General features: G+C 40.7%; 1 protein-coding gene across 1 annotated transcript in view; it reads right to left on the bottom strand.

Annotated features, from left to right (window-relative positions):
• Positions 1 to 26,636, bottom strand: part of NAALADL2 (N-acetylated alpha-linked acidic dipeptidase like 2) — a 1,143,792-nt gene that overhangs the window by 749,995 nt on the left and 367,161 nt on the right. The window contains exon 2 of the mRNA XM_040349390.1: positions 18,015 to 18,528. Coding sequence (XP_040205324.1) covers positions 18,015 to 18,528 — 514 coding nt within the window. The remainder of the gene's footprint in view (positions 1 to 18,014; positions 18,529 to 26,636) is intronic.

Below are 26,636 nucleotides of genomic sequence, written 5' to 3'. Positions count from 1 at the left end.
GCGTCCTGGGGAATATTAGGCTCTAGCTCCCTGTTGGATCCCTGTTAGTGCTTCAGTGGACCTGCCTTCCTTAGCCACCCAGTGTTCCATCCGCAGCAGTCAGCTGTAGGGTCCACTACCTTAGCGGTGCACTCCTGACGCCAACTGTGTGCATCTGTCACCTGACCGCAGGTGACCTGACATTTAATTAGTGTAAAAGCACTATAAAGAATTGTAGAATGTGAATTTTTAAAATTATACAATTTTTCTTTATCATAATTGTAATAGTATACATGTTTCCTAGGGTCTAAGATTCTATTTAGGTTTAGAGTTTAAAGGAATTTTATGGTTTTGGTCATGTTGAGAAAGGAAAAGGAATCCCCTTTTGCCCCCTCTTACTTCCATAACAGTACATATTAACCTCTTTTCGCTTCAGTGCTTTTCTGTTCAGTCACTGGGAGCAAAGCCCTGGCTTGCTTCTTTTATATGCTTTCAAAGGGCTGAGGACTTTCCCTGCTTAAATGATGGTCAGTCATATGTTCCTCCATTTCCAGAAGTTCTAGGAAGGACAAGTATATTCTAATGAGGAGATGTGAACTAAAGTGAATCTGTTGCTTTGCCATTTAAAATACTAATTTATTTTAACTACACCTGTCTAGACATGTTCTTAGAAAGCACTAAACAACCATTTAAAACAAGCCCTGACTGACCTCTGCAGGCATTGTGGAGTAAATAATGCTCAAAATTTACACCAAAAACATCCTCAAGTTACTTATTTTCTCCCCCTTGCAAGCATTGACTTGGCAGCCCACTAACCTTCTAATTGTGAATGAAAACACATAGCATTAAGCCTCCATTTAGTATTTTTTCTGTTTATTTCCCTATTTCTATGCTCAAAAAATCCATGTGATTTGAGCAGTTTAGGTGTTTTTGGCCCTAAAGACTTCAATAGGTGTGCCAGTAAGCATAAGACACACACATCTCCACTCATGTTAATGCATATTTTTACATAGATGAAACTGCTCTCCTCCTCTAGAACTGCTCTCATACCTTTGCCCAGTCCAGGTAATAAACATAGAGGATTCAGTTCTTGTCTTCCTTGTTGTGGAGGCTTTTATCCATCTAGTTAGAGCTCACTCCAAAGTGTATGATCCAATACCTACTGCAAGAACAGGATCAAGAGGCAGAGGTCTTGGTATGAAATTAGCAAAACAATTTTCCTGCCTGTTAGGCAGAGAGATAGCCAAGGTAAGCCTCTAAATATCTGCAGGGATCAGTCTGGGAGATCTATAAATAGTGACTATTCACAACAAATGTTTGTGCCTGTGACAAATATATGTGCCTGTCAAAGGCATGAGGTAAGGGGGTACTGGGATCATGCTGTCTATACTACAGACCATTCTGTCTTCAGTGCATGTTTAACCTCAGTAGCACAACATTGTTGGTTGCTAAGATCAGTCTTTTCATCCAACCTCATATAATGGCATAAAAACACGAGTGCAAGATTCAGTGTAGTAAAAGGTCAGGTTTTACTGGGTCCCTAAGTGAAAGCAAAGTCAGGAAATTGTGGCATTTAATGAAAAATTCTACTTCATAACAACTGTTGCAGAACATGCACAGAAAAAAAAAAGTGTGTAAGCCTAAGGTCAGTAAACCCAAAGGACCATTTTGGCAAATGCAGATGATTTTGCTGATCATATTATTTGTTGTCTTAGATTTAATTGAAAACATGTTTTACACTGTCTTGTGCAGGTTGAAAGCATTACAACTGAGCTGTGGCCTACGTAATGCTTTCCTAAGTATGTAGTTAATATATTCCCCATATTGTAAATAGAGCATTGTTTTAAAGCTGTTGTAAACCCTTACATGTACCCAGTGAAGTGACTAGTGTTAGGTGATGCACAGGGAGGAAACAAACCCTCCTACATAGATTGTAGCTGTGTATCTGCAGCTATTCCTTCTGTAAACGGTTCTGAAAACACAGTAACGTTTTTCTCTTTAGTACTATTTAGTCTTTGAGCCCTGATTGGAAAGAATGGACACCCCCCCCCCCTTCCCCCATTTCACACAGTACAGAGAACAAGCACAGCTGTACATAACAGTCATAGGCTGTGCTGCAGCTCCCTCTCCTGTCACCATTTTAACTCTTGGTGTGGGGAAAAGCTGCCAGTCGTGCTGATAACAGAGGAACCAAGCAGCAGCGAGAAATGACACTCAGAGCTGCGGAGGGAAACAAGTACACAATATAGAAGTATGTGTTTTTAATTAGCATCTGTTTTGTTGTTTTCTGCAGTATGTGGAGTACATTAAAATGTTTTACATCAAAGGTGTTTATTCTCAGCATTTCTCCCTCATCTGAAAGTGGTGTAAAGTTTGGGGGCTATAGCTGAGCACACAGGGAAAAACTAAAAAAAAAAGTCCGCTTAGCTTCGGCATCAAATAAATGTCTGCTTTTCTTTAGCACAAAAATAAGTCAAGCAAAAACACATATAGCCAGATTCATAAAGACTTACGACGGCGTATCAGTAGATATTACCGCACACTATTTTGCCTGAAAATCAGGGCAAAATCGTGGGTGCGCGATATACGCCGATACCCGCTTTCCCGCCACAAATTTGAATACTGCGCCGGCATATACCGAGCGCAGTACACTCGTGTATCTTCGGGCAGTCTCGGCGCCTCTCACGCTGACGTCCTGAGCGTACAGGATGTCAGCGCGAGAGTTGCCGAGCCTGCCCGACGATACACGAGTGTACTGTGCTCGGTATATGTTGGCGCAGTATTCAAACTCGGCGCGGGAAATGAGCGGGGAGGACGCGAGGACGCCGCAGAAGGACGCCGGACCCGACGAAGAGGACACCCGAAGCCGTAGAAGGACGCCAGACCCGACGAAGAGGACACCCGAAGCCACAGAAGGATGCCGGACCCGACGAAGAGGACACCCGAAGCCGCAGACGGACGCCAGACCCGACGAGGCCGCCGATGGACGCCGCGCAAGACACCAAAACTGTAAGTACAACAAAAACTTTTTTTCCACAGGATTCATGGCAACTTTAGGGGTGCGCGGTATACGCGGGAGCGCGTTATACCGCGATAAATACGGTACTCTAGTGCTGCTGGGCAGAAGTGCTAGTCACCTAGCTATTGTGCTTCATTCTAAGCCCACTTCCTTTTACAGCATAACACTGGTGAGAATAAAAAAAATATGACATATATAATGCCTTCTGTCACTAGCTTTAACACATTCTTTGATGTTCTGAGACCTCCATCCTACTTATAAAGGGATAGCTACAGTTTCAGGTTTTCAGTTTGTTTATCCTTTACTTAAATTCTATTTAAAACTATGTAGAGTATTAGGTGACCTTTTGGATTTAGGATTTATGCTGTCACGTATACACATATTTTCGATGGTTAGGTGATACAACCTACATATTGTAAACGCCATTCTTGGCATGAAATGACATACACGTAGACCACATTGAAGGTATTGCATTTGATATACTGTTTAACTGGCAATTTCTCTCCCATGACCATAGCTACTACCTATTTTGTTTTTCTAGCACCTTTGCAATATCTGCACATATTGAAACCATATAGAAATGAAGCAGCGACAGACAGCCATGTCTTGTTATTAAAGCCACACTTTTATTTACAGAAACTAGGGGACAAATGAGATCTCAAAGTAAATGCTCTTCTACTCTGTCACTCTGTTACTAGAAGAGGAAAAATAATGGATCTACTGGCAGGATCAACAGGTAATAAAACTATGTTACAGGTAGGGTTGCCACTTTTTCTTCAAGTCAAAGCCAAACACTTTAGTGGTGCACAGCTATTTTTTTATAGTATAAATTATACATATATTTTTCTATTAAATGACATTTTGAATGCATTGCACAGTTGGTGAAGGACTTTTCAGATGCTCTGGCGCCTTTTATTGCAGACATTGTTAGTATGTCATTTGCCACCAGTGTCGTTTGTGTATTATGAAGCAGGCGGTGGTTATACCCCTGCTAAAGAAAGCTAACGTGGAGAGTACTGTGTTGAGCAACAATTGCCCTATTTCCACCCTGCCGTTTCTGGCAAAGATCATGGAGTGAGCTATGGTATGACAATTTCAACCTCACCTAGAAACTAACAAAATTTTTGATGACTTCCAGCCAGGATTCCGACCTGGGAGAGGTCCGGAAACAGCCCTGGTAAAAGTCCAGAATGATCTACTCTGGGCCTTGGATGAGAGTGAAGCTTCGGCATTGGTACTTCTGGATTTGTCCACAGCTTTTGATATCATCGACCACTCTATACTTTTGGATAGGTTGAAGGTGGTGGCAGGAATGGATGGTATAGCTCTGGCATGGGTAGCCTTATTCCTGCGAGACAGGGTTCAGAGGGTAAAGATGGGAATATTCCTCTGATAGTTCCCTGTCTTACCTTCACAACACAGGAACCTACCTATGGACTCTGGCACATCCTACTGCTGGGCAGACACTGCTGGTCTTCCAGCAGAAAACAATAGTCTTTTTGATTTTTTTATCACACAGCAAAAATATCAACAACCACTTCACCTTCAGAAGTCTTCCCCAGCTCACTGCTCTCCTTAACTCAACAAGCCTCAGGATGCAGAATTCAGTAGTAGTCCTCTGGACAACTTATAGAGGCCCTAATTGCCTCATTCTGAACAGCTGAAGCTATCCAACGTCCTTAAACCTTTCTGGCTACCTCTGCAGCCGACATCTGATAGAAATTGGTGAATTTTCTAAACAAGGCAGAAATGTATCTCCCGTCTGTGACAACACCCCCGGATTTACCTGACTTCCTGTCACAATATATATATATATATATATATATATATATATATATATATATACATCCCAAACAGATTGAAAAACACAAAGGGTTAGGGTTTAGGGGTTAGGGTTAGGGTTTCCCATTGAAGAATAAGGCTAGGACTCAGAAATTAGAACAGGGACCTCCCCCAGAGGTCAAAGGTCAGAAGGAGCTTTCCCCAACTTGTTCATTCCATGACTTAGTTGGGGTAGGCGGTACACTTTGGTGGGGGTGGGTCAGCCATGCCCATGTGACCTTTGACCTCTGGGAACCCACCTTCTGACCTTTGACCTCTAGGGGAGGTCCCTGTTCTAATTCTTGAGTCCTAGTCTTATTCTTCAATGGGAAACCCTAACCCTAACTCCCGAACCCCCTAAACCTAACACTAAACCTAACCCCCTAACCCTAAGGACACAAAGAAACCCAATGCTTGCTTCAGGAAATTGTAAAAAATGGGCCTGGACACAATACAAAAACCCAGAGAAAAACATACAAAATCTAAACCACAACCAAAAACACCAAAACATCACTTTATTGTTACTAAGTGATAAAAACCTCAAATACTACAGCAACATTTTTAATGAGAAATTAATTAAAAAAATATTTTGTTGGAGAATAAAATAATAATTGCAATATTTGTACCAAAACATTGGGGGTCAATTTTAGAGCATATTAATGTGGTCAGGTATGATTATTATTATTAGTGTGGGTAGAACCACAAGACAGGGAGCGTAAGTGTGATAAAAGTTATATACAGTATGTAGGAAACGATAAAGGAATGAGGGGGGGGGTGAAAAGGAAGAGGATGGAATGGAGAGGGAAAAGAGCAAGAGACACAGAAGCGGCTCTCTAATTAGGCAAATTAGGCGGTCGCTTAAGGCCTCGCACTCACAGGGGCCTTGTAGCCGCTTAATTTGCCTGTGATCAATATTAATGTCGGTGCCATCTGATCTCTCTATCACCCCTCTCTCTTTCTCACCTCCCCCTATCCCCCCTCTTGCATTGGCTGAATATGTCTGATGGGTGAAGAGGGTGCCCTGGAAGTGGTGCTGATCACCTGTGTGCCAGATCCGTGCATTTTCTGCAGACATTTTTCTTGCTTGAACTGTTTTTCCCATTATGGGCGCGAGTGGGGCCTCATGTCTAAGTTTTGCCTAAGGCCTCACAAAGCCTAGAGCCACCTCTGAAGAGACACCTGGTATTACGAAGCAGTCCTGTGTGAGATTGGTTGCCATTTTTTTGTACTATTTTGTCTCACATACACACTTTTCACTACTAAGGATGTTTAATAGGGCTTCAGCCTTCATACTAATTCTTCTGGTGCCAGATATGATATGCAAAGCCTACAAACCTCTAAAAACACCAGATCAAGTTTATTGAAATTTCCCCTTTTAATACATTTTAACCTGATGGTGTCCATCAACTGACCTAGAGCATACATTTGACTTGAAAATTCTTATTAAAAACAAGCATTTATTGATTTATTTAATATTTTAGTCTTTCCGCTACTATTTCCTGGAATTAGTTTTTCATTTTCACACTTGTAAGTAAATGTACTTTATGATGGCTTGTACATTGTTTTGCATATCAACCATCAAGGTTTCCATGAACAGTGAAATGTTCATCATTTTAATTACAAGTACATTATTTTATATAATTCATCCAGTACAGAATTTTAGCTTTAAACCCCACACGAAAAAATGTACAATTGTTTTCAATACACCAGTATAGGAAGCTACTCTATATTTTTTTTTATTCTTTTTTTTTATTAAAGTAGTAAGTATGCTTTGAATATATGGAAGATATTCTCTTGGTAGAAAAGGTTGTTAAATTATAGCAGCATTGGTTAAGGTGCTGTAATCTCCTGGCAAAGAAAAATTGCTACAATGAAGGACATCATAATGAGGGTGAATGATTTCCTATACCGAGTTAATGATATTTTAGTTGGCTGGTTCATAACCTTCAGTGGACAAGGCATGTAAAATCATAATGAAAACATGTTTTGCTGTATATCATATACTGAAAGATAAATAGATAAAAGACTATTACACAAGCAATAAAATGAATCATTCCCGTGAAAAAAAAAAAAAGACGCAGGCTGTGCCAAAAACAATTTTTAGAATGTGGCATTTCTCATATGCTATTACAAAACATGATATTATTAATTGAGTCCCTATATACAAAATAATACCTTTGTAAATATATTCTTAGACATTGAAGAAACTTCTGGCATTGAGTATGTTGCATTTCATTATCGGTGCAGTAATAGATAGAAAGCTTAACTGTATAATATGAAGCATACAATATATTCAAACAGGAACGTTTCGGGATAAAAAAAATTGATACAGTTCTTTGTTTAGCTGTTTCATAAAGGATCACTTTCTAATTTTTATCAATTCATTGTTTACATTTAAAGTGAACTAGTGCTCAAACTTTGCATACTACAATATTTACAAACTCTGAACAAGCAGTAAAAGCAATTCAAAACAAGCCACCAATAACTTCTGCAGCTATAGGCATTGTGTATAAATTCACCTTCCAAATATCTCAAATCAACCTGAAATATTAGCTCTTTTCCTATTCCTTTCTATTGCACCAGAATTTTGTCAGCTCACAAACTCTCTGATAAAAAAAAAAATACTGATGTTACTAAAGTGTTAGAAACTGACTAAAACCCAACGTTAAAAACATTGGGCCAGATTCACAAAAGAGATACGACGGCGTATCTCCTGATACGCCGTCGTATCTCTGTTTCTATCTATGCTACTGATTCATAGAATCAGTTACGCATAGATATCCATAAGATCCGACAGGTGTAATTGTTTTACACTGTCGGATCTTAGGATGCAGTACCACGGCCGCCGCTGGGGGGAGTTTGCGTCGTAAACCAGCGTCGGGTATGCAAATTAGGAGTTACGGCGATCCACAACGGATTTTCGCGTTCGCTACGTCGCCGCTAGTCTAGTTTCCCGTCGCAAAGTTAGTCGTCGTTTTGGTGCCCTAACTTTAGTCAGCAAACGTATTGCTGTCTAAAGTATGTCTGTCGTTCCCGCGTCGAAATTTAAAAATCAACGTCGTTTGCGTAAGCCGCCTGGGAATATGGAAATAACGCTACGCGCGTCACCGTTCGAAAAAATGACGTCACTGCACGCAAAGCACAACGGGAATTGCAAAACGGAGCATGCGCAGTAGGTCTGGTGCGGGAGCGCGCCTAATTTAAATGGCACACGTCCATTTGAATTGGCCCACCTTGCGCCGGACATCTTTAAGATACACCGCCGCAAGTTTCCAGGTATGTGCTTTGTGGATCGGGCACTAAAACTGGAAACTTGCGGCGGTGTATCGTAAACGGGTTATGTTACACCGGCGCTCTTGTACGTGAATCTGGCCCATTGTTTTGATCTTTGCAAACCTGTGAGAATGAATTACTTGAAATCATAAACCGGAATATAAAATTTAAAATAAAAATTAAAAATTAAACAGAACACAATACTTGTACCTTTTTAGTGTTATGCCAGCAATCTGTTTTTTCACACAACAGCAGGCTTACACAACAGTGAGAGCAAGGGATCGCTCTGAGTATCAGTCAGGTCATAAATATTAAAACTTGTGCACAGCTGAAACTAGTCATGAGATCTGAGACAAAAATCAATCCTAGGGGGGCATCAACTTTAATACAAGGTTGATTTTATTTAAAAAAAAGTATTTTGCAACTTTTCATTTGTTTTTTAGAATGATGGTGTGACACGGACTCTACAATTAAACCAAATCATCTTTAAATACAAATATTTACACATATAAACCATAAAAATTACCACATGATCTTTGGTCAGAAAAACATATAAAAAAATATAATAATGTGTGATAGAGTGGGGGTCTTATATAATTCACAATAGCTTAGTTATTATAAAAAAAAAAGCTTATTTTTTTTTAATTCACAATTTGTTTTATAATATTTACATTTTAGAAGGCTGGATTATTCGTAAAATATAATGGGTTGTGAAAGGCAGGCACACTAATACTATACAGAAGATGTTTAAAAGTGAAGGCAGTGGTGGGTGTGTCCAACATCTGGTATGTAAGCAGCTCTTCTTCACAGCTCTGTACCCACTATCCAATACTGAGCTATATTCTTATCAGCCATCACTGTATTTGGTGTCTTGACGGTTTTGTACACTGCTGAGACACAGAGTATGATCTTATGCACATATTCTTTAAGGAGTGTCGTGCTTGCCCCCTCCCTTGGACTACAGAAGTGTCAGGACACTCTCAGATAGAGAAAGGAGCTGTGTGTTAGTGGGCATCCTGACTCTCCCGTAGTCCAAGGGAGGGGGCAAGCACGACACTCCACACCAGGAAGAAAGCCTTGCATTACTGTGTGGAGTTACAGACAGAAGAACAGGAAGTGAGGATTTCTCAGAAGAAATATAGACATTTAAAAGCAAAATCGAAGGATGAGGTAAGTGAAGGAGGAATACACTAAGGTAAAGGAAGCTATTTAGGGAAAAAATTGTACCATTACAACTCATTTAAGCAGAATTGGTCCCAGTACAGAGCCCCGGGGGATCCGCTTACAGCTCCATTATTACCTATCCTCTGAACACACTCCTGTAACCAGTTTTATATTCAGGGACAAAATCATCCCCATCACCATCACCAAATAACGTTATTTAGTAAATTATGCATTTGTAGGGTACTGTATCAAATACCTTAGTGAAATACACTATGCACAAATGCCTTTATCTATCCAAATTACAACGTATCTCCTCACAGAATGTTAAACGGTTGGTCTGGCAAGAACAACCTTTCAAAAACCCATGCTGGTAACTACTAATGTTTTACACTGCTGAGACACAGAGTATGATCTTATGCACAGCCTCTTTAAAGCAGGGGTTCACCCTAAAAACAATTTTCTAACATTACATTGAGCTAACTCTCGACATTGACAGTATGACGATTTTTTATGACAAAAACTACCCCCCCCCATCGCATAAGGAGCGTCACGAGTTGCCGAAAGAATCCGAACGTCGGTGCGCAGGCGCCGTATAGCGCCGACTCAACGTTCGGCTTCTTTCGGCAAGTCGTGACACTCCTTATGTGACGGGGGAGTAGTTTTTGTCATCACGTCAATCACTAACTGTTGCATAGGAACGCCCACTCCCGCGGGATTCACTACCCGGAGCGGGTAAGAAAATAGCTATAAGGCCCCGTACACACGACCAAACATGTATGCTGAAACTGGTCCGCGGGCCAGTTTCAGCATACATGTTCGGTCGTGTGTGGGCGCGAGCGGGCCGAATTCCAGCAAACATTTGCCCGCCGGGCCTTTTCCCAGCGGGCAAATATTCCTGGACGTGTTTTAAAACCATCCGCTGGAATCCTGCCCGCTCGGACATGTACGGTCGTCAGTACAGACCTACCGTACATGTCCAGGCGCCCGCCGTCCCTTTGCATGCGTCGAATGACTTCGACGCATGCGTGGAAGCCTTTAAATGGCAGGCCCGCCCACGTCTCCGCGTCATCGCCGCGTCATCGTCGCGGCGACGACAGGGACACGCCCCGCGTATTGTTTACGCGCGGACTTCTGTACGATGGTGTGTACAACCATCGTACAGAAGCCCTCTGGCAGACATGTACGGTGAAAACGGTCTGACGGACCGCTTTCACCGCACATGTTTGTTCGTGTGTACCCGGCCTAAGAGGTATGTACAGCAAAAAAAAAAAAAAAAAAAACTGCAATGTCGAGAGAGAGCTCAATTTAATGTTACAAAATTGTTTTTAGGGTGAACCCCCAGCTTTAAGGAGTGTCGTGCTTGCCCCCTCCCTTGGACTACAGGAGAGTCAGGACACTCTCTACATTACAGATAGAGAAAGGAGCTGTGTGTTAGTGGGCGTCCTGACTCTCCTGTAGTCCAAGGGAGGGGGCGAGCACGACACTTCACACCAGGGAGAAAGCCTTGCGTGTAAAATGGGTTTATGATTTTATAGAATTTTTACTGATTTAATGGATTTTTTTCTCATATGTAGACTCCACTCTCAAGCCTAAACCTTCATATCAACTATTATAAATAGTGTTCATGCTTGTAAAATAATAAATAACATGTAGTAGCCAAAAAAATGTATTTGCTACTGGCATATTTCATGGATGTTAATTATACAAAACTACAAAACACATGTAAATATTAGGCATAGCCTGGGGTTATGCTCACATCTTTAAAACTTCTTATTAGTATCATTGTATATTCAAAGTAATCAGCAGTAATGAAGAATTGGTAGGTTAGTGTAAGGTTTAGTGTTACTGTTTCCAGTATGTACAGTATGGCTGTAAGTTAAAGACCACTAAATCTCTTATTTTTAAAAAAGTACTTATTGTTTTTAAAAAAAATGTTAAAACTCCTAACTTGTTTGTGTTTACATCCTGTAAAATATTGCAAACATTTTCATCTCCATCATATGAAACACTAAACCATCATCAAGTTAAAAATAAAAATAAAATAACAATAGAATGCATTACAGTAGCTACACTTTTTTTTGAAGGTTCCGAATATGTATGAGTCCTGTACGTTATTTGTTTGAAATGTAATTTATGGAGCCTAAAAATGATAAAATGCAATGCTGTACCGAAACAAAATTGATATCATTTTTTTTACACAAATATAGCTTTCTTTTGGTGGCATTTTATCGCCACATTTATTTTATATTTTTGTACTATAAACAAAAAAATACTGAATGTTTTGAAAAAAAAACAATATTTGTTTATTTTCTCATAAAACATATATAAAAAAAAAAAAAAAAAAAACGAATTTCTTCATAAATTTAGGCCAAAATGTATTCTTTGTGTCTTTGGTAAACAAAATCCCAATAAGTGAAAGTGTTAATTGGTTTGTGTTAAAGTTTTAGGCCCGGATTCACGTAGAATGGCGTATCTTTGTGCAGGCGTAACGTATCCTATTTACGTTACGCCTCCGCAACTTTTACAGGCAAGTGTCGTATTCTCAAACGAAAGCTGCGGCGGCGTAGCGTAAATAGGCCGGCGTAAGCCCACCTAATTCAAATGTGGTAGATGTGGGCGTGTGTTATGTAAATTTTATGTGACCCCACGTAAATGACGCTTTTTACGAATGGCGCATGCGCCATCCATGAAAGTATCCCAGTGCGCATGCTCCAAATTAACCCGCAAGAAGCCAATGCTTTCGACGTGAACGTAAATGACGCCCAGCCCTATTCGCGAACGACTTACGCAAACGATGTAAAATTTTCATAATTCGACGCGGGAACGACGTCCATACTTAACATTGGTACGCCGCATGTACGCCTCATATAGCTGGGGTAACTTTACGCTGGGAAAAGCCTAACATAAACAGCGTATCTGTACTGCGTCGGCCGGGCGTGAGTTCTCGTATCTAGCAGATTTACATATTTCTAGGCGTAAATCACCGCACACGCCCCTAGCAGCCAGCGTAAATATACAGTTAAGATCCGACGGCGAAAGAGACTTACGCCGGTCGGATCTAATACAAATCTATGCGTAACTGATTCTAAGAATCAGGCGCATAGATACGACGGTTTTAGACTCAGAGATACGACGGTGTATCTGGAGATACGCCGTCGTATCTCCTTTGGGAATCTGGGCCTTAGTGTTTACAAATGATGGTATATATACTGAAATTATCTTATATATTTTTATATACTAGTAATGGGGGTGATTAATGACTTTAAGTGGGACCGTGTGGCAATCTGACACTGAGGCCGTGTACACGCGGTCGTTCCAAACCGATGAGAATGGTCCGACGGGCCATTTCCATCGGTTCACCGCTGAAGTGGCCTGATGGTCTGATGTGCGTACACACCATCGTTCCAAAAACCGATCGGGTCAGAACGCGGTGACGTCAAACACACGACGTGCTGAATAAAATGAAGTTCAATGCTTCCAAGCATGCGTCGACTTGAACCGATGCTTTCTGTACTAACCATCGGTTTGGACCGATCGTGCAGCGGTCCATCGGTTCGATTTTAAAGCATGTTTTAAAATTTTGGACCGAAGGACAACGGACCGATGGGCCGTACACATGGTCGGTTTTGACCGATGAAACTGGACTTAAGGTCACTTTCATCGGTTTGGACCGACCGTGTGTACAAGGCCTAACTGATGCTAGATGAAACTGAATAACAGACACTGAAATCACCAGTGACACTAATACAGTGATCAGTGCTAAAATTACAATGTCACTCTACTAATGACACTGGGTTTAGAAGGGGTTAATATTTAGAGGCAATCAAGGGTTAACTGTTTGTCTGATAATGTTTACTGTGTGTACTGTGTGCTGTTTTTACTAAGAAATATGCCAGTTTGTACTCCCTGCTCTGCATGGAGAAAAAAAATTGCATGTTGCTGCTGTTTGTAGAGATCTCTCTTCTGGCATTTGCTCAGACAATCAGTGGGTCTGGCCATAATAATTGGCCAGAACCTGCTGATCGGCTTGTGCTGTAGAGAACAACAGTACAGCCAGGATGAGAGCAGTGCACGTAATACCTACCTGGAACTAAAATATATTGTACATGTACGTGATCCAGGGCTGCAAGGCCGTCCTGCCACAGTATAAGTGTGGTGGGAAGTCCTGAAGAGGTTAAGCGCTAGGTAAAACGAGTGCAACTGTGCTTGCAAAATGCACATTCTATTTGCCTTTCTTAAATCAATCTCTATGTGCAGATATTTTTGGGTCTGGTGAGATAAGCGAAAATCCTGATATAATATTTGGACATTAGCATAAAGGGACCATAAAAAAGTTAACCCATTAATTCTATTGTTTGGTTAAGCCCATCTGGATGTCAGCCATTAAAAAATCCAGTAGGACTCCCGAGCTGGGAGTTGTTCTTGTAAAGTTTTTTTAAACATTTCCAAAAAAAAACCTCACTAAACGCTCCTAAACGCTACTAAAACACTCCTAACAGCTTTGTTTTAACTTTTTTATTCTTCATGTACTGTAAAAATGCTAATAAAATGCAAATGCTCCTGAAAGCTACTAAAATGCAACTGCAAGCTGGCACAAATCTCTATTATCTGCATTTTTCATCCAGCATTCTTTTCTAGTGTTTTTTGAGCTTATAGAAAATGCTAATGTGAATGGAACCTAAACCCCCTTGTTGGGTGGTGTTGCATAAATATTTTTTTCACAAATATACAGCCTATATCTATATAAATAAATAGCCTTAATAAAGTGATACTAAAATCTGGTTTAAAAATAAAAACATTCCATTAATGTATGCACTGAGTTTAAGAAGTATCTTTCCTAGCCTCCTCCAAGTCTCCAAATTCCTTCTTTTTTTTTGGTGATGTGATCTGACTTCCTGTTAGATGGTGACTACTTTCATTCTCCATCACATTGAATGAAGGAATGTAGCCACCATATTTTACTTTCTCCTGAGATCTAGGGACAATAGACAATGGACTATGAACTGTAATTTCTAGTGTGCATATAGAAGTGCACATTATTGCAACTAAGGTGCACTGCTTGTTCCAAACAAATGGAAGCGAGAGGTAGAAGGAGAAAATATGTAGCTGGCAGAAAAAATGCATATGGACTACTTTTGGAAAATAAGGACAGTATTTAGTGTCACTTTAATGTGTATAATCTAAATATTCATTTTATTGAGTCATTGCAAGAACATTTTTAAAATAACATCTATAGATGTTAATGCTACCAAAGCCATGTTAAGCTTTTGTCAAAAGGTTTCCAAAACATTGTTCTATTTAAATGAATATTCAAAAGAAAAAATGGACTTTCATAGTAATTCAATGACACTTTTGCTACAGTAATAAAATCAAAATATTTTATTAAAAACAAGAGAAAGTTTATGCAGCAAATTCCTGGAGATGACCTGATGGTGTACGGACATGGTGAAATAAGAATTACTGAATGTTTAGAGTCAAAGTGATTCGTGTGACCCCAAGCATCATAGATTTATTGAGGGAAGATCGTGTCAGACAATTCACATTGATTTTTTTTGTCTGTATAAGTACATAGTGAATATTTCTTTTCTAGGGCTACAAAAAGTGTCTGATGTACATGGAGCAGATTTGTGAGCAGCAAAGGTTAGTGTTATAATGTAGTTAACATCAGTGTCTACTGGTACCTACTAGATAAGGCAATTTGGAAAATAAGTCAATAGGGCATGTTTAAGAGACTCAGAGGTCACAGTAGCATTTAAAGTTGTCAAAAGATGGTCTTCCCTGTGAACAGTCTTCCCTGTCATCAAGACTCTCCAATTACTCTGTAATCTGACTCAATAATTCTCCTGATATTTTAAAGCATGTGATCTTTTTATATGCGTGGATTAAAAAATAAATCTTTTCTATGATACAATCTGAAGATCATTTACTGGTAATGGAGATTTCCAATTCACATCGGGGTTAGAGACTAAAGGAGTATAGGCTGTTCACTTAGCAAAATAAATGTTCACTGAGGTTAGTAAACAAGATACAGCTAGCTATGTTCAATTAACCACTCGTGTGTGAGCAAAAATCTTATTTTTTTATATGGTTGGGGCTTCACCCTCACTATTATTCACTCTGCAAACTACTGCACACATACACTTTTCCAGGTAAACACTCTTTGTTGAGTTTTTCCCAATTAATCAGTGCCTCTGGTTATAGGTAGCAAGAAACACTGATCATTGTATTCTGCCAGAAGAAAATAATAGCTCAGTGGAAGTGTTCCCCCATCCACATTAATTGTGTGGATAGGAAAATTGGTTATATATTTTTTTTTTCAACCCGCTGTTTGAATAGAAAAAGAATGAAACATGTATGGCCTGCCTGGGTTGTAGTAGCTATAGTTGGGTAGCTAAGGGATTGAGAAAGAAGGCATATTGGGTTTGGAGTAAGGAGTAGCTACCCAACTATAGCAGGCCATACATGTTTCATTATTTTTCTATTCAATCAGCGGGTTGAATAATAATAATAATAAAAACAAAATATATAACCAATTTCCCTATCCACACATTTAATGCGGATGGGGGAAACACTTCCACTGAGCTATTCTTTTCCGCTGGCAGAATACAATGATTAGTGTTTCTTGCTACCTATAAGCAGAGGCACTGATCAATTGGGGAAAACCCAACAGGCTGGTTGTACACAAGGTAGTCAATAGACTGCCTTGTGTACAACCAGTTAGCCCATACATGGATTGAAATTTGGCTGGTCCCTGCTGAACTGACTGAATTTCAATCTATGAAAGGCTAGCTTCAGAATAGTCTTTTATTAGGAGAGAAAATATATGCGCTCAGACTAAAGCAATCAGCTGCTGAACACTATACTATTGATACTAGGCATACACGAACAAGTGAAAAAAGTGTAGTACTGTATTAAGTAAATGGGAAAATTCCAATGAATAAAACATATGACATAAATATAAAATTTGTGAATTTAATCCAAAAAGTGCTCTAAAAAGCAGTTTGTAATAGTGCACAAATAAATGTAATCAAAAGAAAAAGTCCCATATGAGATTCTGTGCCAAGTAAGAAAAGGACCCAGGGATAGTGGATGTGACACCCAGGAGATATCCACACAAGAGGCTTATCAGACAGCCAGTAATCCTCTTAATCAGGGAGGTCAGTCAGCGCTTTATCAAATAGATCCACTGGCAGAAATGTAATCATCAGCTATGGCGACTCCTGGCAGCCAATTCACAGATATAGCCAATGGAGTGACTCCATAAAGCCAATCCACCCGGGTCCTCACCTGCACCACACGGTCATATGTATGCAAAGCAAAGGCTCCACATAGTACAGTATAAAAGCATCTCCATTTATTAAAAGTATTGCACTTACATTTCAAATGGTAATAATCAGTGTGTAACAAACAGGTCAGTTTCCAACATCAAAGATGGCCAAACAACGATCATGCATTCACTGTAGTGTGTGTGCATGGCTCCACCCTATGTGTTTCATAAGAGGTGACGTCAGCAGATTACATTCATTTGATTACATTTATTTGTGCACACAACTGCTTTTTAGAGCACGTTTTTCAATTTTAGTCACTAATTTAATATTTATGTCATCTATTTTATTTATTGTAATTTTTCAAATGTTCTTAAAGTGTTTGTTAAAAAATAGAAATCATGTTCCCTTAAAGCAGATTAAACAGCACAGTGCTTTTACTGTCTAATCTGCCCCTCTCTAAACTGCAAAAAACCTGTCTGATCCTGCCACTTCCTGTGTTCCCCTCTGTGAGCTGACCACGATAATCAGGGCTGCTGAGCCCTGACCACCGTGGTCAGCGTACATCCCTCCATCATCCGTAGCTCTCCTTTCAGCTCTCCTCTCTCTCCCTCACCTCTCTTCCCTGCCTGTTAACTCCGTGTTCTGTATCTCTGTCTCTGCCCTCCTTCCCCACTGCCATTATTTGAAATAACATTTTACAAATGGTCTCTGCCAGCCCCTCTATTATTGTTAGGAATACCACACTGTATAAGTCTTTTATTAAAACAAGGCATGTAATACCTTTTTAGAGCGACCTTCAGGCCAGTCATGTGACTCTTAGCTGGTCTCCAGGACTACTGCGGGAGTGGCTGAGCAGCCATGTGACCATCCCAGCTGACATCAGAGGGAGATCTCAGCCCCTCCTGCAGTATCCATGTATTGGAGGTGTACAGTAGCCGCGAGTCACGTGGCCGGCCTGAAGATAGCTCTAAAAGGGTATTTAGATGCATCGTTTTTAAAAGACGTATACAGTGTGGTATTCCTAGCTCTAATAGAGGGGCTTTCAGTGATTTATATTTTGGGGTTCACAAACACTTTAATATAGCGCTTCACTTTTTTTCATTTAGTCTTTCCTTAGCAAGATTTGGGGAGTGAGTCATTTACAGTCCTATTTCAGTAGCATTTTACATGGACACAGTATGTAAATTGGCAACAAACATATACAACTCACATTCAATAATTTCTAAATATGCTGTATGGTTATTTTATAAATAGTTGACTTTAAAAAGCAAGTCTTGGAAGTCTTAAAAAGGATTTAATTAAGGCAATACCCCTGAGATTCCTTTCTGCTAATATTGCTAACCTGTAATTTCTTGTCACAGCCTGGAAGTACTACTCAGAAGGAACAAGGTACATTAAATTTGTATAAATCATCACAAAAAATAATGCGTGTCTGTTACTTTTAATTCTATACAGATAATTAAATTATTTAAAAATGAAAGTGTACTTACCTGTAATGATTTTCAATGTTTTCTTTAGTAATACCATTTAATATCTCATTTATATCCTGGATTTCATTTGAAGTTGTAAGTTCATTCAAAAATAAACAGTTACTTGAGGAAGGGCTAATTTTTGAAAAATATCCTACTAAAATTCCAAAAATAAATGTAAACAAAAGTGTGCAAAATACTTTTATAACTGTAAAAAATAGCTTTGAGGTCTTTGGTTTTGAATGTGCGTAATGGGAAAAATATTCTGGTTCCTCTTCTAAGCGCTGAAAACGGCCCTTGGGTGAAGTGGACAGTTGACTGGAGGTAGGTATATGTGGCTGATTTATTGCACTGTTCACATTATGATTAGCATAGTTGTCAGGTGGAAAGTGCTCAGATCCAAGTTCCTCCAGTTCCGTTTCCATGTCCCATTCTAGATCTAATGTAGATGATGGAATATCATCACTTTCCATATAATTCAGCTCTGACACAGTCTTCGCATCAACTCCAAATTTCTGATATGACAAATTCTTTCCTATAAAATAGGACATAATCATGTCTACATTATTATAATATATTCTTGTTTCTGTTGTATTTATGTTATATACCGTAATTTGTATATTTCACATTGTTTTACTTTCACAGTTATTTTTAAAATGCACAGTTATAGATGCAACTTCTAGCAACTAGCGTCAGTTCTGATGGTCACTATACTTAAAGATGAACTCTGGGCACAAAATCGTTCACTTAAAGGGGTTGTAAAGGGTAGTTTTTTATTTTCTAAATAGGTTCCTTTAATCTAGTGCATTGTTGGTTCACTTACCTTTTCCTTCCATTTCCCTTCTAAATGTTTTTTTTCCCCTTGTTTTCTTTGTCTGAATTTCTCACTTCCTGTTCCTCCTCAGTAAGCTGTTCAGTAAGCTGTTCTAAATGACCTTCCACCGCACGGATGATGGTGGAAAGCCACAAAGGATATAAATCCACTTTGGGTTCACCAAATTCCTTTGCAAACCCAGCTATTTACAAGATACCTTGTAAAAGTATCAGTTACGTCATCATTGTGCTGTACATAGTCTGTGCAGACATCAGAGCTGTGAGAGGGGCCAGCAGGCCTCACCCACTGGGGGATGCCTGCAGAAAACTACTAGATGGAGCAGAAACAAGTAAAGCCACCCTGCACAAGGAGAGAGAAAAACAACTGGTCTTTATTACAGTAAACCTAAAAGCAAATAAATCACTAATCCAGCGTTTATGGAAAATCGAACACTGAAGAGCACTGCTTTTGCTTTATTGATTATAACAGCTTGTGATCATTTTAAAGCATATGAGATTTTCATGGTCTTCATAGGAAGCTCCCGCACAGAGGAAATGTAACACTGGTTTACTGCACAGACCTGGAGGAAATGCTTATAACTAACCAAGATTAAGTAAGAATACACACTACTCTTGTATTTAGACAATATTTGATTATTCTGGAGTTTAGCTTCAGAATCCATTTACTCCATGACCATGACTCCAAAACTGCAACAATTTCCAATGCGACTGAGTGTGACTTTGATCGATTTTACACTCGCTGGATCAAAGTTGCACCAAAAATCGCATTAAAGTAGTGCAGGCACATTTTAAGTCGCACCAATTTGAACAGGTGCCATTGAAAAGAATGGACTGCAACTTGTCATACAACTTTCTTTGATGTCACACGACAAGTGTGAATAGAGTCTTAATGAATTATTGGTGTAAAAAAGTCTGTTAAAGAATAAGCATATATCTTAAAGGGGTTGTAAACTCTCCTGTTTTTTCACCTTAATTCATCCTATGCATTAAGGTGAAAAAACATCTGACTATTACCGGCCCCTAGCCCCCCCCCCCCCCCCATTTTACTTACCTGAGCCCTGGAAAGTTCTGTGACAAGAACAGGCTGGATCTTTTCCCAGGGTTCTCAGCTCTTCATTGGATAGATTGATAGCAGCGCAGCCATTGGCTCCCGCTGCTGTCATCCAAATCCAATGACGCGGGCACCGGGGGGTGGGGTCAAGTCCTTCATTCGGCAGCTATGGACGCCGAATGCAGGACTCAGGAGCGTGCCCGCAAGGTAACTTCGTCGGGAGAGCGCTTCCCAGAGGGGGTTATCGGATGCAGGGAGGAACCGCAAGAGCTGCCGGAGGACCCCAGAAAACGGCATTCGGAGAACTTACCAGCCACAATACTAGTGGTTGGTTCAATATTACATTTCAATGATAGATGTCTTGTGTGAGTCATGGTTTACATTCAACTTTACTCCATGTTTTCAACTTTTATGTTTAAAGCATATTTAAAAATGCATGTAAGCGATAATGCGCTATGTGCTTATAGAGTACATTAAATAAGTGACACAGATGATCCATGACAGGCAGCAGCTCTCACAGAAATGTACACCTCGTAACAAAAAATCTAAATCAATTATGTAAAAACATGTCAAAACATAACCTTAATGAATGAAGTGCAAAAGTTCATCTATTATATTAAAATAAAGATGCACTGATATCAGGACACTGATTACCAGTGCCCTCATTATCAGTGCAAATGTTCCCTTTCAAACTAGCCAGTTACCAGCCCTCTCCTCTCCTCATGCTGTGACAGCAGGAGGAAAGAAATGCTGATAACCAGCAAGTGTGTTTACATCATGATCAGCTGTGATTGGACACAGCTGATCATGTGGTAAAAAGCTGCTGTGATTGGCTCTTTACCCCGCTCTGTGATCAGCTGTGTCTGATCTTGCTGTAGCCTTCATTTTTTCATAGCATGGTCAGCAAGTGGTTAACACACATTGCATAGGCACGGTTCACTGTTGTAATGCCCTGTACACACGATAGGTTAGTCTGATGAAAACGGTCTGATGGATTTTTCCCTCAGTTAACCGATGAAGCTGACTGATGATCAGTCGTGCCTACACAACATCAGTTAAAAAAACGATCGTGTCAGAACGCGGTGACGTAAAACACAACGACGTGCTGAAAAAAAGTTCAATGCTTCCAAGCATGCGTCGACTTGATTCTGAGCATGCGTGGATTTTTAATTGATAGACGTGCCTACAGACGAAAGTTTTTTCTATAGGTTTTTTATCCATCAGATCATTTTAAAACAAGTTCCTATTTTTTTAACCTATGGATAAATAACCGATGGGGCCCACACACGATTGGTTTGATCTGATGAAAACAGTCCATCAGACCGTTTTCATCACACTAACCTATCGTGTGTACGCAGCATAACCCTCAGAAAACACTCCCAGAGAAATCCCATACAGACATATCTTGAGAACATTGAGGCAGAAAGTTGCCACAAAATGACTTCAGGAGATCAACTGCACTAAGATGCAACAAAGGATAAAATGAAAGGTGAAAACATGCATTTTATTTATTTTTAAATAGCAATTGTTTATGAAGCACAAGGCTTTAGCAAACCATGCTATTCAGTTCAGGTTTGCATATAAAAACAATATTTTTATATATTTTAAAGCAGGATTCCAGACAAATCATTTGTTATTTGGGGACAGAATGGGGATATAGTGTCTATCTGTGTGTCTTTAGGGGGGATTTAGTCCTACATCAGTTTTATTTTTAATTATTAAAAAAAAACGTATATATAAATTGCAAGACTGAGACACTTTTTTTAGTTTAATAATTTTAAGTTTTTCACATGACATTTTAGCCCAGATACGTGGCCACCAAAACACATTGGTTGTTGCACCCATTATAGGTTTAGAATAAAACCACATTGAGAACTAGAGCAAGAAGTATTGCTTTTGTATTCTGAGAATTCTGTGGCAGTTCCCCTATTCATAGAAGCAGCCCACACATCACCCAGAAGCCCTATTGGGATACCACCAGCATGGTGTCAATTCCTATATAAGTGTCAGGACCAAAGAGTGAAGGAATTTTCTCCAATGGGAGTAAACAATTAAATACTTGTTTTATTGTTTTTATGTAGACAAGAGTTAAAATATTTGTATTGGTTTAAAGTCCTAAGTCAGTGGGACAAAAAGTGACATTCCATTTTAAAATAGAACAAATCTGAAATCCATTAAATAGATTTATGACATGTTATTTTACATTTCCTCAAATGACTATTGCTTTTATAAAAACACAATTTTATGTAATACAGCATAGCTATCCATATCACAGTTAATGGTGAAATGTCTATTTCTGTGGGGATAACAGACTAAGCAATATCTGAAAGATAAACATCTGCTTGAAGCATGTTGATACACCACACCTTATGTAGATAATCACAGTAGGTTAGACCCTGGGACAGCAAAATGCTTTTAGAAGATTGACTAGGTCGACCTGCATAATATTTCCTTACAGTCAGTAGTTGCTGGGGCAGCTGTTTCCAAGCCTAATGAGATGATTCCTAATATCTACAATATGTTATGCATTGCAGACTAAAATACATTTACTCATTTCATTTTGTAAACTTGTGTGAATGCTGTAACATGTTTTTCTTTCATTTGCATTTCCTTAATTTCTTAATGGACAGAACAACCCTGTTTTCAGCACATCAATTCAAATCTGCCCAATAATATTTGCAGTTGTCTGCCCAATAATGCAATCAATGGCTTATTCACTAAAATGTTTGCTACGCCAAGGTATCTACACTCACTAAACATCTACATATGAGATATGACATACTTTTTATTCATTTAAATTTGTTGTTGGGCCTCATGCACAATTCAGCTGATAAACTCACTTTTTTTGTGAGTTTGGGTGCTTCTTTTAATAGCCCTTAGGCCCCGTACACACGACCGGATCGATCCGCTGAAAACGGTCCGCCGGACCGTTTTCAGCGGATAGATCCGATGCGACCGCTGCCGGATTTCTGTCTGATGGTTGTACACACCATCAGACAGAAATCCGCACGTAAACAATACGCGGGGCGTGGCCGCGACGATGATGCCACGACGTGGGCGGCCCTGGAAGTTCAAAGCTTCCACGCATGCGTCGAATCAGTACGACGCATGCGAGGGATGGCGGTCGGTCGGACGTGTCCGCTGAGTCTGTACAGACGACTGAATACGTCCGACAGACAGATTTCCAGCGGACAGATTTCTTAGCATGCTAAGAAATTTTTATCCGCTGGAAACTGTCCGATCCACGGGACAATTGTCCGCTCAGGCCTACACACGAGCGGATCTGTCCGCTGGAACTGGTCCGGCGGACCAGTTTCAGCGGATCGATACAGTCGTGTGTACGGGGCTGCTGGAAACTGTCCGATCCGCGGGACAATTGTCCGCTCGGGCCTACACACGACCGGATCTGTCCGCTGGAACTGGTCCTGCGGACCAATTTCAGCGGATCAATCCGGTCGTGTGTATGGGGCCTTAAACTTTCCTCTAAATTATCCTATGTGTCCATGTACAGAGGAGTTTATTAACTGTTGTTTGAAAACCTGAAAATCACCTTAAAAAGCAGTTCTTCTGACCACAAAAACTGCAGAATGTTGAAAAACGCTCAAAAAAGTGCATAAATGCAAATAAAAAAACGCTGTGAAAAGCATCTTTTTAAAGCAACGTTTTCCTGCCAGCAATCAGATGTCCAGAAATACTTTTTTGAACATCCTGTGTGCATGGGGTCTTAAAAGAAAATGTGTCTTACGTGCCTTGAAAATATTTTGTTACTATTGTGTTACTGTGGCCAAAGGCAACCGTGGAAGGTGGCAGGCTGTATGTATGTTCAAACCGGAATCATCCTTTTTTTCGATGCCCACAACACACTTTTATACATAGCAGTTTGAACACCCTGCATAAACAACCACTTTTGCTATTGGTCAATTGTAAAATACACTCTAGCCCTCACTTAGGTCCTCTTGGCCATGCAAATGAGGACTTGAAACAGGGTCAGCAGGGATTGGTCCGATAGCTTGAATAGGAAGACTGATATGTGAAATGACACAGAGAAGCCCCTGGGGGTAATTAAAGTACATAAACAAACAAATGGTCAAACACAGAACAATGCCTTCCTTCCAGATTATGGAGCCGTCTGGAGGGGGGTTAGCTTAAAGACAGGGTGGAGGACCCACCACTGTGTAATAGCATCAAAAAAGAAATACTTCAGTATTCCAAGGTTCATGACACAACCCATGCTATATTTTGAAAGCATGTATATGGTCACCAGTCGGGTCTTCAATTAGCAGCAGTGTATACACGCCTGCACTTCTATATTTTCTAAAAACTGCTTACCCAAAAATCAAAGAAGCTAATTTAGGCTGGGTTTACACATTTGCGAATTAGGTGCAGGTTTCTCTACATCCATTTTTCATTAGAGGCAAGTGTGACAGACTCTCAATGAAACCAATTCACACAGGTCTGGGGCAGCCACGGTCCACATTCAAAAAGGGTCCTGTGTGTCTCTTGGTCTGATTCAGGTGTGAATTCAGGCAAAAATGCAGGCCTGAATTGCACCTGTACCGGTGCACTGGGTTACACAGGACCCCAGGCACGGACCTGCAGCCGCACATATGTGATCCCGGCCTTACAGGTTTTAATTACCTTTTAACAGGTAATAATTTCAGCTTTAGAAAAGTTTAGGCTGTGTACTGTTTGTGTGTGTGTGGAATTACATTTTAAAAGTTGAACACAAATAAAGTTGGCTAAGTTTATTATTTGATGAGTATGTGAAGTTGACTTCTACGTTGATTCATTATTATTTTTTTTTTTTACAATAGCACAGGAAAACTATTTTATAAATCTTTTTATGAAAATAATGTTTTACGGTCTATAAGAGTCATAAAGTTCTTCAAATGGAATGGCAACTCCCAGTCATCTATTTTAAGGAATTGTATTATTATGCATCAAGGTTTTTGTTGTTATTCTTTGTGATACATTGCAGCAAAATAATTACCGTATTTATCGGCGTATAACACACACAGGGGTATAAAATGCACCCTAACTTTAAAAGTGAAGTTTCAGGAAAAAAAAACTTTCACAGCCCCCTGCATATAACACACAGGCAGGCAGAGTTTACCCTCTATTTTCAGGGTAAAAATAAAATTAGTGTTATACGCCAATAAATACAGTATTTAAATACACCACAGCAGGGGTCTCCAACCCCCGGTCCGTGGCCCACTACCGGGCCGCAGCCTGTTTTTTTCCGATGGGCCACGAAACCTGAGGTGCGGCAGTGGCGGGCGTGCAGAGAGATCGCCGCCATCACCGCACTTCCGCCCACACAGCCCTGCCGCACTTCCGCCCACACAGCCCTGCCGCTACACTGTTAGGGGTGAAGCAGGCGAGCAGAGAGATGACATCCAGGGCAGGGAGAGCGAGAGATGAGCTGTGGCGGGGGGCCAGTATGTGCAGACCATACCCGGCTGACTGACACTCATCGCCAGCCGCCGATTAACACATTACACCACACAGCAGGGGAGAGAGACAGTGTGAGGAGCTGGAGAGAGGACGGCAACTGCTGGACTTAAAGTTTCAAGTTAACCAGCAGGTGATTGGTTGCTAGGCGGTCCTAGAAACCAATCATTAGCATTGTTAATATGAAATGTTAACTCCAGCAGTTCCGGTCCTCTGTTCTGTGCTGATTTGTCTCCCCCTCTGCATGCATCATGCATGCCCCAGTAAGGTAGGAAGGGGCAGTTTTCAGGGGTCCAGAGCTGGGTGGGGTCAATGTGCAGAGGTCCAGAGCTGGATGGGGTCAATGTGCAGGGGTCCAGAGCTGGGGGAAATGTGCAGGGGTCCAAAGCTGGGGGTGGGAGCAATGTGCAGGAGTCCAGAGCTGGTGGTGGGGGGCAATGTGCAGGAGACCAGAGTTGGTGGTGGGGGGCAATGTGCAGAAGACCAGAGCTGGTGGTGGGGGGGGAATGTGCAGGGGTCCCAGGCTGGGGGGGAAATGCGCAGGAATGGGGGGCAGTTGGAATGTGCAGGGGTCCCGAGCTGGGGGGCAATGTATGATGTGCAGGGGTCCCGAACTGGGGGGGCAATGTGTAATGTGCAGGGGTCCAAGGCTGGGGGAGCAATGTGTAATGTGCAGGGATCCAGAGCTGGGGTGGTGCTGTGTAATGTGCAGGGTTCCAGACCCGGTGTTGTGTAGTGTAAAAGGGTCCAGAGCTGCAAGCGGCTTTGTAATGTAAAGGGGTCCAGAGGTGCAGTTGTGGAGAGGGGGTACACAGTAATTACAAAGAGTTATTGGGTATACTGTTGGGGGTGAAGCAGGAAAGCAGAGAGATGACATCATCTCCCACTGCCCGCGCTGCATCACCACTGTTTTCTCTCACGCAGAACTCACTGAACTTAGTGACAATTTGCATATAGTAGGCAGGAGACAGTGGCATGTGCAATCTGCATCTGGTGACATGTGGCAAGTAACTGTGGCAATCTGCATCTGGTGGCATGTGGCAAGTAACTGTGGCAATCTGCATCTGGTGGCATGTGGCAAGTAACTGTGGCAATCTGCATCTGGTGGCATGTGGCAAGTGACTGTGGCAATCTTCATCTGGTGGCATGTGACTGTGGCATGTGGCAATCTGCATCTGGAGGCATGTGGCAATCTGCATCTTGTGGCATGTGGCAATCTGGTGACAGGCACTGTGGCAAGCTGCATCTGGTGGCAGATTCTGCATTATGGTAAGTTTAACTATTTAATTTTATATTACAATATAATA

Source organism: Rana temporaria, chromosome 4, assembly GCF_905171775.1.
Source record: "Rana temporaria chromosome 4, aRanTem1.1, whole genome shotgun sequence".
Taxonomy (NCBI): Eukaryota; Metazoa; Chordata; class Amphibia; order Anura; family Ranidae; genus Rana; species Rana temporaria.
The sequence above is the reverse complement of the archived record's forward strand: the minus strand, read 5'-3'. Positions and strand labels throughout refer to the sequence as shown.